Source organism: Mastigoproctus giganteus, chromosome 7 (genome assembly GCF_048544385.1).
Source record: "Mastigoproctus giganteus isolate SK-2022 chromosome 7, ASM4854438v1, whole genome shotgun sequence".
Classification (NCBI taxonomy): Eukaryota; Metazoa; Arthropoda; class Arachnida; order Uropygi; family Thelyphonidae; genus Mastigoproctus; species Mastigoproctus giganteus.
Genome location: NC_143581.1, coordinates 59,799,493 through 59,813,388, shown reverse-complemented (window position 1 = coordinate 59,813,388; position 13,896 = coordinate 59,799,493). Strand labels below are relative to the sequence as shown.

The following is a 13,896-nucleotide window of genomic DNA, read 5'->3' as shown; positions in this document are numbered from 1 at the left end:
GGAACATTTTGCGATTTTCACTAGTGATTCCACACGTGGAGGAAGGTGGAGAGGTGATGAATGTTGCCAGTTCTCCAAAGTGACATTTATTTCTTATTAATTTGGCATTATCCCGGCGATGGCGGCGCTCCCATTTGTAGCAAAAACAATGGCGGGGATCTGACAGGTGCTGCCCATTTTTCTTATTAATTTGCGGAAAATGTTTTGGGATTTTTTAAATTCTGCTTGAACAATGCCAATATTTCATCTTTTCTTTAATGGACTGCAATACTTATTGTATTTAACTGTAAGTTTTAAGCAAATATTGTATTAAAAATTTTAAAACACGTCGTGTTTTATATCTTTTATTTAAAAAATAATAATTTTAATAAAAATTGCACAAGACGTATTAGACATGAAATAGAAACATCACTCTTAATATCTTCCAATTTCCAATTTAAAAGCCAATTAAGAGTGAAATTTCAAACTGCGCATGCACACATTTCTTATTATGTATATAAACATTATTAAAAAAATTCAAAAACATTATGTATATTCGATACTATTAGTTACTTCCATTTTGAGGCTTATTTCCAGATTTATTTAAAATTTGGCGCCCTTCAAGAGCGCGCGAATTTTTAAAATAAGTATGTTGCTTCCCGCAGAGCAGCGGCCATTTTGAAAGAATATGCCGGGTTTCGTGTTATCGTCTTTATGCCATGAAAACAATAATAAATCTGTCAAAAACAACTAGGGTAAGATGGTAGATGTTTATTGATCTAGCAGGAGAGGGGGGGGGAAGTAAACCGACTCTAAACAAAACACCGTCAGTTTTTGTCCGGTACGATGCCATTCGTCGTGCAAAATCCAAATATTTGCAAAATATGGTGGCGGGGAACCTTACAGGTCCTCGCACCCAATTTCTATAAGAAAACCGTAAGAAAAATCACTTCAGAAACTGCTGCAGTACTAGCTTGACTCAACTTAGAAAGGCAGAAAAAAATTTTCACATTTTTAATCACTGATTAACGGTTAACGCAGGGACATTATTCACCTGTGAGGCACCCCTCTACCACTTCCGGGTTAGAGAGGTTCTCTCTAGAGTATATATCAAATATAATGAGGCAGCTACCTGGATGAAAATTACAAATTTTCATCCAGGTAGGCTAAACCCCTGGCTTGTAGCCTTGAAGGGTATTGTGTACGGCGTGTGCCTTTTGTATGCAATAAAGAGTTCTTCTAAATTGTTCTTCCTAAGGTTAAAAGACCCGGTTAACATTTGTTTAGAAGTGGTACGGTGTATACATTTCAATGCCCGGGTTGTGAGGTAAGCTACATTGTGAAGAACATAAGCAACTCTTGGACAGATTATGGACTATTTAGTAATACTATCCACAATGTGAATCTTCGCAAACCCGTGGGGTGCAAGCCATTTTTCGCAAGGTCGTCATATCCATCGTTTGGGTGCTGAAATTGAGGGGACTATGAAGGGTTATAAAACTAATTCAAACATTAATAAAAATTAATAGAAATTAAAATTTGCCCAATTTTTCGAAATTTTGCAATATGACCAAACTTTTAGCGCTTTGGCTAATTGCAGTACATGGAAAACCCTCCGGGTCCTCTACCAATACCGCTCACAGGTAGCTGTCACATTAGATTTGATACCTCCAGAGTGCTGCAATGCATGCAGCACTCTGGAGGTAACTTCTCTAATGTGTTACTTCTGTTTTTTGTTATAAAATCAGATCCATAATAGAGGGTTATTACAAAATTATTGAACACTTTAAAAAATAAATGAGATGCTAAAATTAAAGGCTATTTCCAACTAAAGGAGATACAAAAATCAAAGTTACATTCCTTGAAAGGATAACAAAACAGTTTTTCCCTAACCCATAAGTGGTCAATGTGGACCCCATAGTGCCTGAACTTACATGCAAACAATATGTGGGCGCCTCCGTAGCCAGGTGGGAAGGAGCAGCAGTGCGTAGCACACGCTTCTTGATTAGACCGGGGTTCGAGCCCGTGACCACCAAATACGGAGGATGCGAAAAGATCAGGGAATGGCCACCGCATATCCCGGAGCAATATGGCCTTAGTTGCTAATGCTCCTAAAAACCAAATAACACAAACAATATATGATCCCATATGTTGCGAAAGGTCTCTGAAACCTGTTTTTGTTCTTCGTCAAGATGGCTTCAAGAACTTGATATATGCATAGGCCGGGGAAAAACAAAAAACTTTTTTAGTATTCCTTTAAAGAAATACGTACTTGAATTTTATGATTTCTGGTCGATTTTTTTTTTTAGTGAGTCTGCTGTATAACCATTTTATTTTTTTAAAAAAAAAGTGTTCAATTCTTTAATAACCCGGTAAGCAGCATTTGATTGCGAAAAGCTGTATACAGTCTGCCGACTAATACCACTGATTTTTATGATGTATTTTGTGCACTTTTAATTTTACAGGGCAGGAAAAAAGTCAGACACTATAGGGTATTTCGCTAAAAAATATTAACACTATTTTCAGCAATATATACAATTATTAGTAAAATGGCCTATAGTGCCTATTTCTTCAACACTTTAATAAATAGTAAAGAAGGGAAAAAAAAGGATTTTGATGTTAAAGGTGGGAAGGATTCTGAAATCGATCAGTGGCCAATTTATTTAATAACGAATCAACAAAGACCAAACAAATTCTGTACACTGTAAAGGGATCTTGTTCAGTAATGTGTGCTGTTTAACGAATAATCGGTATTTCTGTGGTAGCAGTACATTATTTCCCTTTGATGCCTAACTTTTGTATGAATATATTCGTATATGTTACATTACAAAAATTATTTTCATTTTATAGTTTTTAATAATTATATTTCTGTGTGAATGGCATCCTCAAAATATACAGTTCGAGTAACGTGTTGTCCAATGATTTTTTTCCATCCTTTAAAGGAATCTGATATACAACTATTACAAATCCTTCTTTTATGTTAGGATTAAAGAAAAACAATGTTTGTATTAGGAGAAACATAGGTAGTTTAGTACTATCATGTAATACCGAGATAACTCGTGGTGACAGTATTGCATACAATTGATTTAATGCCATTAACAAAAATATTTTCCCACTGAAAAAAAAAAAAAAAAAGTGGGTTTGTCCTGCAATATTGAATTAATATAATTTAAATTCTTTAAATAATGTTCAATAATTATTTAAAGCTATTAAATTTTTCTCATCATTAATTGACGCTGTTTGAATTTTTGCAGGAAATTTTTTAATTTGCAACTGCAGCATATCATGGGTGTCAAAGCATTTTGGAAAATCGTCGAAACTGAATGGAAAATGTGTAGCCCCCAAAAATATGGAATTTCAAGATCTTAGGACAACTGCCACGTCACTGGAAAGCAGCTGTTCAAGTTCCTAAAATGATTATTACTATATGCATTATAAGTCGAACAACTTTTTTCTTTTTGTGTATGATATTTGTGAAAAGTAGCAGCAAGTCCCTTGTCATAACTAGCTTAAAATATATTTTTGTACATTATGTGTACTCACCTCTTCAGAATCGATTTATCCAATCAAGCGGAGAGAGTAGGGTTTCACCTGGAGTTATTTTGAAATTTTTTAGGCCCACACAACTTGCAAATCGGCTTATGTACATTGGATACAAATGCAGAAAGCAATTGAAAATCACCACATTAAAGCTGTATATCCTTAGGTCAGTCTGTGAGCTTTGTAACCAGACCGCTCAGCTTCTGTAATAGAGTAGTACCAAATGAGAATGATCGGCACTCATATATAAATGGGTCACTAAAAAACAGTTATTTAAATAAAAATAATATATTAGTTATTTGGCTTACCATATGTATTTTATTTTTCAATTATAGGCTCCTTTTCCAATTATTTGTTTATATATAAAAATATCAAACATATTGAACAAACGACTATTCTGACAAGAATTCTTATATTTTTGGATATATCATCGTATCAAAAAGAAGTTAATTTGACTCATCACAATGGGATCAAGCGTCAGACTTCATTAACGTATGTGATATTTTACAACTACTAACCTTTTATTATTTGTGGTTTGGGCAGCATCTGGGGAAATAAAATGGTAACATATCTGGTAAAGAATGTGCCAGTTTTCAAAATAAGTTAGGTAATGTAAACACTGCATTATATTTCAAGCGTGTTTCTTTTTATTAATTGCATTTTCCCATATTCTGAAATTAACAGTAGTAAAAAATAAATAACTAACTGGCTTTTCACCAATTAACTAATATATAAAAGCAACTGTTTTCATTTCACTGCATACCTCACAAATTTACTCAACTTTTTGTAACGTACGTTACGTATTTTCTGATAGATTTTAATAAACAACACTTATTTTCAGATCTTCCATAATTCAATAAAATAAACAAAGAGAAACACATACCTCACAACATATAGTGTAATGCTAAAGTAAAGCACGCACACAAATTCAGTCACCATTTTTTTAATGTACTTTATTTCCCATTATATTTTAATAAAAATTAAAATACAACTCGTGTTTCATGGATACACATGAAATAAACATGTACTTCATGGACCTTTTCTGAATAATAAATTTAAAAAAATTTAATAATTCATTTATACAAAGTGTGCTTGAAAAGTTTAAGGACTATATTCATAGAAAATAAAAATCTCAAGTCAAAAATTTATTACCATTTAATCTTCAAAATACATCCCTCGTAGCTCGATACACTTCTTTGCACAGTCGTACAGCTTCTGGATGGCTCTCTGTAACTGACCTAGTGGAACCCTGTTATGCACCTCCACATGTTCAACGTATCCACTGTGCACGCCATGTATGAGTTGTATGAAGAAGTAGTTTACTACCAACAGTAACTCCCTCGTCAAGCTAGTTCTCTAAAACGCTGTCAAAATGGTGCCCCTTCAGGTGGGATTTCAATTTGGGGAATAGAAATTAATCAGCAGATGGCAATCCAAAGAATAGGGGGGGGGGGGGATGGTGAAGCAATGTAATTCCCTTCTGTCCGAAAAACTGCTTGACGATGGTCGCGTTGTGTGAAGGTGCATCGTTGTGAAACAACCACTCACCTGACTCAGCAGCGTCTAGCCTACGCCAATTTCTTTTCAACGATCTGTCTCTCTCTCTCCTCCGTAAATTTCAGAGTTGACTGCCTGTCCTTCCAGTACAAATTCTTTATGCACAACTCTTTACTAATTAAAAAAAAATCATCAACATCGTTTTGGTTCAAGCCTTTTGGAACCGGAATTTCTTCGGCCTCGACGAATTTTCTCCAACCCATGCAGCTGATTGTCTTTTTGTTTCGGGTTCGTATGCAAAACACCAGGATCCATCACCAGTTATAATTTAAAAAAAAAAAAAAAAAAAGTGTGGATCACCGTCTGCCATCTCAATCAAATCTCGACAAGCGGCAACTCGTTTCTCCTGCTCCGCCGTCAATGCATGCGGTACAAAGCACGCTTTCCTTTTTTTTTTTTTTTTTTTGTTTTCAAATCATCGACAACAATCGAATGCACGGTATCCTTGATGATGTGAAGCTAGTCTCTGCTGTTATTCGAAGGGACTGACGATCTTCCATTAACAGCTGCCAGACTTTTTCGATGGTTGAGTCCGTACGAGACTGGGATCGGCGACCATTCCCCGCATCCTCCTGAACATCTTCCCGCCCTTCACGGAAACACCCATACCAGCGAAAAATGTTGGATCGTGATAGCGATTTGTGTCCATAAGCTGCACTCACCATTGCAGCTGTTTCGGTTGCACTTTTTATATCTTTGAAACAAAATTTTATCGCCACTCATTTCTTGGTCCTTGAATCCAGATTTATTTCTGGGCAGCCGCCATGTTCCCTATTCATTCCTCCAATCAACGCACGACCCAAATATAATTTCCAGTGGTTTGGCTAATTACAGTGTACAGTAAATGGAAAACTCATGATGTATACATATATCACGAGGTTTTTAGTAACGGTGGGATTGCCTGATTTTAATGAAATTTGGGACAGTTAGACAAATCTTTCCAAGAGAGCTAAATAAGAAATTTCATATAAATTTATTCGTTGGCACTCAAACTATTAGATGAGAATGGACGGATATGAAGCTAACAGGCGCTTTACCTATTTTCAAAGGCACCTAAAAAGTGACAGTTAACCCCCCCCCCCATTTTATTTTAATAATACAGGTATCCAGTTTACCACTTTAATTATTTAGAAACATTAAAGAAGTTTTTATTATTTAGAGAAGGTAGTTATGTTTAAATCTGAATACATGTATCAGAACTTGCATTGGCGAAATTTGCAAAACTTGTATAAAAGGTATGAGCTCATGTACCATTATTTGTCAGACTAAGTTCTCGTAAAAAGTTTCAATATACGGTATCCAACTTAGTGGCGTAGTTAGAATTTTTGGGCCCTAGACGGCACCGTTTCGAAGTCTGGGTGGTGGTGCCCACTGAGAATAAATAACAGTAGTCTCCTCTACTAGAGAAGTATTGTTTATTCCAAGTAGTGCGATACCTGGTATCTCGTTGTGAGGGTAGCCACAATATGAGCTAAAATCAAACGATGCCTTTACACTACTCAGGTATTTAAATTTATGGGCAAACTATGGCGTATTTACACCGATTTTATAAAGTTTTTTTTTTTACTGAACTTTTATTTGGGGCTAGTCAAAAAAGGTCAAGTTATGTTAAGGCACTATTCGGGAGAGATTAAGAGAAAAACGGAATGAACGCACCAACCTAAAGAGGTAAGGCAAAAGGTAAACTGCAGCCATTATCAACCTACTGCACGAATGAAGCCTCCTCAACGATTCGCGTTGTGAAGGTAGCCACAATATGAGATAAAATCCAACGATGCCTTTACACTACTGAGGTATTTAAATTTATTGGCAAACTATGGTATATTTACACCGATATTTACAATATGGTATTTACAACGATTCGCATTGAAGAAATAGACCATAATCTGCCACGCTGGCAGATCAACCGTATTTAGCAGGCAGGGACTTGAACCCCGGTTTCCCCCTAGAGCATGTATCACTGCACTCCCGCTCCTGGCTATGGAGGCCCTGACTAAAAAGGTACCATTATACTAAAGATCAACCCGAACACTCGGCGAAAAAGAGAATAAACAAACTAACCTGATATCGCCGGCCTGAAGCCATTCACTAGCAATGGGTGGGATAAGCTACGTTTTTGATCACTGATTCATGCCACGCCTTGGCACATCCGAAGTGTACCGTATACTAATATTAGCCGCGAAATATTTCTATTATCATTTAAGACCGGTGACAACTGTGTTTAAACGCAAGTAAGCAGCTTACTGCTTACTCGCGTTTTAAGTTTCTGCTACTGCAAGAAATGGAAAAGAGTTATTGATGCTTGAATTCTGTTTGAGTGATGAAACTCATGGCGGAAAAAAATTTATTCTGTGGGAACTTAGTATACAATAATGCATTCACTATCATGAATAACAATAGCTGTGCTTATGATCTTAAATATATATATATATATATATAATTTTTTTTTTTTTTTTTGTATTTGACAAGTTTAATAAAGTTGTTTTCCCCATAACATGTTTTTTTTTTTTTAAACTTTTGTGTGTATTGAGATGAAACAGCCATACGGAAAAATAAAATCCATATGTTCAACACTAATTATTTCACATTAAAAGCCACTTTAGGACAGTAGCATAGTGGAAACGCCACGACCCTACTAAATGGTTTCATAAATACAATAAAAAACATTCTTTATTCACAAAAATATTTTATAGTTCACAATTCCCATTTTATTACAGACGACCGGGTGAATCTAACACACAATCTTACCCGAGACGTGAATAAAATGCGCACACAACCACCCTATTACAACATTATCCTAAAAACATACTAGGTATTGAATTTAAATTAATACACACTTAGTACACAGTTATTTATGGACGATACAATAAGTTAATTCAGTACGAACTAATCCTTATCTATTATTAATTAAAATTATTATGTTGTTATTATTGAATTATTATTAATTCAGTAATTACACTATAACAATTTGATTGATTGTTTAATCAAGATTAAATGCAGTGACATTTACAAGCGTGTTACAATTTGCAACAAGGATTTGCACTTATCGTCCTTGGACCATAAATCAAAGCCAGTCAATATCGAAAGGATTCCGTGCATCGATGCCAAGAAGGTGCTTCTTGAACGTCGACAAATTTCAGCAAATTTCGGCAGTGCGAAATTAGCAAAAGTTCTGCCTAGCACTCTGTCCAACCCATTTTCTCTGAAATGTCCACGAAGTCGTGGCCTGTGGAACGGAGATTTAATCCTGTGATTTTTCGCGCATATGCGAAGTGTTGAATGGGAGTTGTAAGATCTTACAAATATAATAGAAATATCTATTTAACTAAAATAAATCCAGAAAGGGCAATGAAAAGTGAGATTAGCATTAATGCCCGGATATTGTTAAAAATAGTAAGTATTAAGATTGGATATTTAGTTTCAATGAAAATAAGGTTAAAGTTTGAAAAAAACACTGGAATTGGAGAAGGGAAAGTTATAGACGTATGTGTTTAAATAGCGGCTAAATGGAAACAAGTAATTTCGAGTAAACTAAGAGAGCTAACAGGGACAGCAGGACTAGGCAGAGGGTGCTATTTGAGAACAGGCAGGAAAGGGTTGCTGACGGCAAGAACAATAAGACCGTGAAACAGGATTATGACGCGTCTCCTTTGATCTAAGCCACCGTTAGGAAGTAAACAGGAAATTAGTGGACGTCCAGTGTTCGCGTCAAAAGAAAACGGCATCAGGGTGGCTGATATTTTGGTAAGTTGGCCATATTTAGCAGAGAAGGTGTGAACACGAAATGGAGTGTTTTGGAGGTGACCGGCAAACATGAAAAGGTCATATTGTTGTGTGAAAAAAATAAGAAATTTCTAGAGAAGGGTTGGTTTGTGCGCAGGGGTGACGGCTGTGGTCCAATGTTTTAGCAAATAGGAAGGAATGAAAAATTAAACTGAGTATGGGGATTGGTTACGAGTCCTTGGGGCAGGCGTTACAAACTTAAGGGAAAAAGAAAAGTTCGGGGGAGTAATTGAGCAAGTGTCCACTCTGTATCTGACTTCTCGATGGTCTAAGAGGAGAAAGTTGCGAGTTTCATAATATCACTGATATACATAGTATTGTCATATTAACATCATCATATTAACAAACGTAAGTATTATATTATATTAGCGTTCGGTATTTGCTTTCTATTGGCAGGGTCTGGCGCCTTAACCGCTCGGCCACCCTGGCAATAGGTGCCAGGGGTAGCCGAGCGGTTAAGTTTGCGGGTTGAAGTGGAAATAGATTTTTTGGTGGTCAGAGTTCACATCTCGTGGTAGCAAGATGAAGAAAAAGAAAAAACACGTGAGAGAAAGAAAGCCATGTCCGGCATCGGAAGACAGTGATAGGCCGTGAAGGCGGTGATTTAAGTTAAAGGTTAAGGTAAACATGCAAGAAAGAAAGCCTTGTCCAGCATCGGAGGGCAGTGAAGTTTAAGGTTAAGGTAAACGTACAAGAAAGGAAGTCTGGTCCGGCATCGGAAGGCAGTGATAGGCCGTAAAGGCGGTGGTTAAGTTTAAAGATAAGTGATCCAAGAAGAGAAAGAAAGCCTGGTCCAGCATCAGAGGGCAGTGATAGGGTGATCGGCGTCCTCAGCAACGAAATCGCAAGATGTAGCTCCGAAGTTTTGTTGTGTAAGAGACTACACTTGTATCTAAGGTCTGGCCCGTTGAGAAGTGGCTAAACCTTAGACACAAGATATGTGAGCCAAGAAGAGAAAGAAAGCCTGGTCCAGCATCGGAAGGCAGTGATAATGGCCAGTTATGTAGATAAGTGAGCCAAGAAAAGAAAGAAAGCCTGTTCGCCACTAAGGAAAGTAGAGTGCCCAAGAAATGGAAGAAAGCCCATCTGCCACGAAGGAAGCCTGAACGCAAGGAAATTGGAAGTAGCGGCCATTCCGGAACATAAGTCTGTTCCTGTTTTGTTTTTTTTTTTTCTCGAACCCTGAACCCAAGGACAACCTAGCTCTGTAAGGAATTGAGTGATAATCCTTTTAAAAAAAAGGACATTCCTGTTGTATTAGGCAAGTTAGTTACTAAGGTTGAGATAATTTGTTATGAATGTTAATGATTATGAAATAACGTAAGGGTGGTAAAGGGGATGACTAAGATGATAACTAGAGAATAAATAAGGTAGAATGGGTGCTCTATAGTGAATATTATTGAGGTAAGAGGATACCGGTTGTAACACATTTCATGTGTAGGCTAGAAATAAATATACAAAAAGAGTAATAAGAGCTGAAATGAGTTTTACTGATTGATGTAAGTGATAAAAATTGGTAATGGAAGAGAATGATTGAGTAATCAAGGAGGATTCATATTAAGTAAGATACAACTGATACAAACTGATGTTAATAATTTGTAAATTGAGAATAGTGATGAGGGAGAGATAGCGTATTGTACTATAGTATGGTTTATATACATAGAAATTGATATGCATGTATGTAGTTTGTTTCTTTTATGTAAATGTTGTATATAATGTTCATTAAAGGTGAATTAATACTGAAATAATAGGCATTATTTCAGTTTCGGTGTGGGATATGGCATGAATGCTCGCAGAGCAGGTCAGAATTTCGTCCATTGCACTCCCTAAGAATTTGATTGGATGAGAAGGGGCAGAAACTGTACTGATCTCAATTCGGATGCTGAATTGAGATCTGCCTGTGCTTTAGAAGGGATGAGGGCATATTTCGATTTTTCTAGATCCAAAAGAAGGCTGCATATTCGCAAAACTTGGAAAGGTAACTTATTTAGGATACTGGAGTGCAATAAGACATCTGAAGCAGTAGGTCAGTTGATAGCAGAGCTTGGGAAATATACAACATTGTCGGCATATGCCAAAAATGCAGGTAACCATTCATGAGCGATAGAAATATTGCAGAAAACAGCAGTGCCGAAAACAATACCTTTGGAGGATACCAACTTCCAATTGTTTAGTAAAGTAATGAATACCTTGTTGGAAGGTAAGAATCTTTTGGCAAGCAGGTTTCTGGGAGAATGTAGGGATGTTGCCTGAGAACCCGTAGTAATTCTCAAAGAGACATATAATAGGATCAATCTGTACAGAGGCAAAAAACTGCTTACAGACTCAATAAACAGCATGAAGAACTGAGATTTGTTCCCAGGCCTAATGGGTTTTCAGAATCAGTGCCTGTAGGCAGTTGGGTGATCTTCCAGATCGTGTATGAAGTGTATGTTGAGGTCAATGAACTTGAAAACGAACTCTCCAAGCATATGATAAATGAGCCTGTAGTCAACAGCTGAAGTGGGTTCTGTTCCTTCGCAAATGGGACAATTCTGATAATCAGCGCCAAGAGTCAGACGATTCGTTGCAGTAAAATTTTGATGTGTAACTTCCTCAATTTTTTACTGTTAGATGGAAGACAATCATAAAAAAAAAAAGTGTAAACACCGTTCTTTTAACGTTTTCTTATCGGACAAGGCACTGATGTCTTTAATGAGCCTTTCTTCGCAAATTTTTGCGTTAATTAGAGCAATTATACCGTGGTGTACTGTTCCAAGGAAAGCTACCCCCCCCCCCCCCCTCAGGTTCTGATTTAGCAAACCGAATAACATAATTTATGCCTCCATCATCTCATGTGCCCCTGACAAACAACGTATTGTGCTAGACCTCGAGCGATGGCCCCCAGGAACCCTGGTCAAGCCCTATTTGGACAGGAACTTTCAACCTCCTACTACCAGACGCATGAGCAGCTTATCTGCATAGAAACCAGCAGAGATGACTAGCACAACCAGTAACTACATACCAGTGAAATTGTTTATGCAAAATGTCAGAAGCGTTGTTAACAACTTGAGACTTTACAGTCTCTCCTACATCTAGATGAGTTCGATCTAATTGGCATTACCGAAACATGTCTCCTTGAGGGGAACCAGCTAGAAATTATCGCCAAACCCATGCAGTACAATGCTCTAGTAAACTCGAGAGGCTCCAGGAGAGGTGGAGGTGTAGCCATATTCCATAAAGATGACTTTGATTGAGAAAATGAAATACAGCCAAACGGATAACTTTGAGGCGCTGTGTGTAAATTTAGCCAAGGAGACAAATAAAGTGCAAGTGTGTGTAGTCTACCTACCCCCAGACCACACTGACGACACGAGATTGGAACTCCACACATGGTTTATCTGTAACCTTGATTCTGGAATCCCTACAGTTGTCACAGGAGACCTTAATATGCCACTTCCATGGCAGCAAGATGCTAGAAGTGACCTTGATTCTATCCTTCATACGGTAGGGCTCGTACAAGTTGTAGATACCCCAACTAGAGGTGATAATACCTTAGATATACTCATCACAATTTGGACACCATGTATATCATGTCATCCTTCTTTAGGTTCCAGTCAGATCACATCCCGATCGCGTGCAAATTTTCCCTGGTCAAAACGATAGATGCAGCTCACCACTCCCTCACATCTAAACGACAAATAATGTCGAAATCAATCTTTTCAGTCAAGTATCTGAAACCTGAAATAATTCTTAAACGTCTAACGGAGTTGAACTGACAGAATCTATATACCCTCCCCCCGAAGGAAGCTTTATCCTGCTTAACTCAAGAACTCAGACAAGAAGCACTGGCTGGAGCATCAAAAGAAATTCTGATAACATCAAGAACGTCCCCATGGTTCAATTCAGACATCAAACTCGCTTTTCATTGCAAACAAAAGGCCTATCGACGATGGCAAAGGACGAATAATCAACAAGATCTCATCACATACAAAAGAGAAAGAGCTTTATTTTTAAAACAAAAAAAGAATGGCTCACATAAATTTGTTTATGTGAAATATGGCTACTGTTAAATCGGCTACTGAAATTTGTAAACATTTCATATTTATGGCTGTTATTTATGTAAGTTGACATCCACTGATTACAAAAACTGATTTATATTTTGCATATTTAATATAAACTTGTTTGTTTATATAATTTAAATAATTAAATGTATTACGGATCGCCCTCCTGGCTGAATGGCCGTGTAAGGGGCACAGACCATATTTATTGGGTCAATAAACTGATTTAATAATAATAATAATAATTACATCATTCGCCATGTCTATACATCGTGTAGTCCAGATGTTAAAACTGACTAAGACCGCTGTCCCTGGAACAGTTCCTTCTCCATGAAAGATTATGGCCAGATTCTTAAATTTCTGAAAAGTGCTCCGGGCAAGTGTGTAGGCCGAATCTGCCATGGTTGAAGGCAATTCCTTTAAATCAGCATGAAGTTATTGTTGGTTTTTAGGAAGCAGCAACTCAAGCCCTATTGCGCCGTACATACTATGTCTGTAAAGTATACGTGTTCTGTGGTCGATTTACTGTTTGCGGGATGAAACACTATGCTACCCTCCCCTGAGACCGACTACCTCAGCCACTTCATTGGAATGGTTCCCATCATCAAAAATCGAAAGCAATAAAGCATACAATTTTGATTTCAATTTCAGCGTTGAAATATATTCTGCTGCTGCCTATAGCATTGACGCTCCGATTCTGCACCTGCGCCCGAGCGTTGCCCGATTGAGACATCACTCATCCCCAGGTGTGCAGAAAGTAGTAACCTATCTAATCCTATTCAGAAAGTCAGTAAAACTGTATATGATCCTAAATGTTTAAAAATGTAAATGACTACTGACCTCTTCAGGCTCTATCCTAGACAAAGTCTAAGTAGCATCGATATCGAAGGGGCGGTTTTCTGATTTCAGCTATGGCTGGCAGTCATTGCAAAAATAGCAATGGTTAGATCATTGTGTTATCTGCCTACATCAAAACCATGGTGGAATAGCATCCTTA

The 13,896-nt window shown here is 37.3% G+C and overlaps 1 protein-coding gene across 1 annotated transcript in view; it reads left to right on the top strand.

Moving 5' to 3' along the window:
- Positions 1-3,413, top strand: part of LOC150082940 (uncharacterized) — a 32,838-nt gene extending 29,425 nt beyond the window's left edge. The window contains exon 4 of the mRNA XM_090377684.1: positions 3,234-3,413. Within this exon, the coding sequence (XP_090233810.1) occupies positions 3,234-3,391 (158 nt within the window). The 3' untranslated portion in view covers positions 3,392-3,413. The remainder of the gene's footprint in view (positions 1-3,233) is intronic.
- The last annotated feature ends 10,483 nt before the right edge of the window (positions 3,414-13,896 follow it).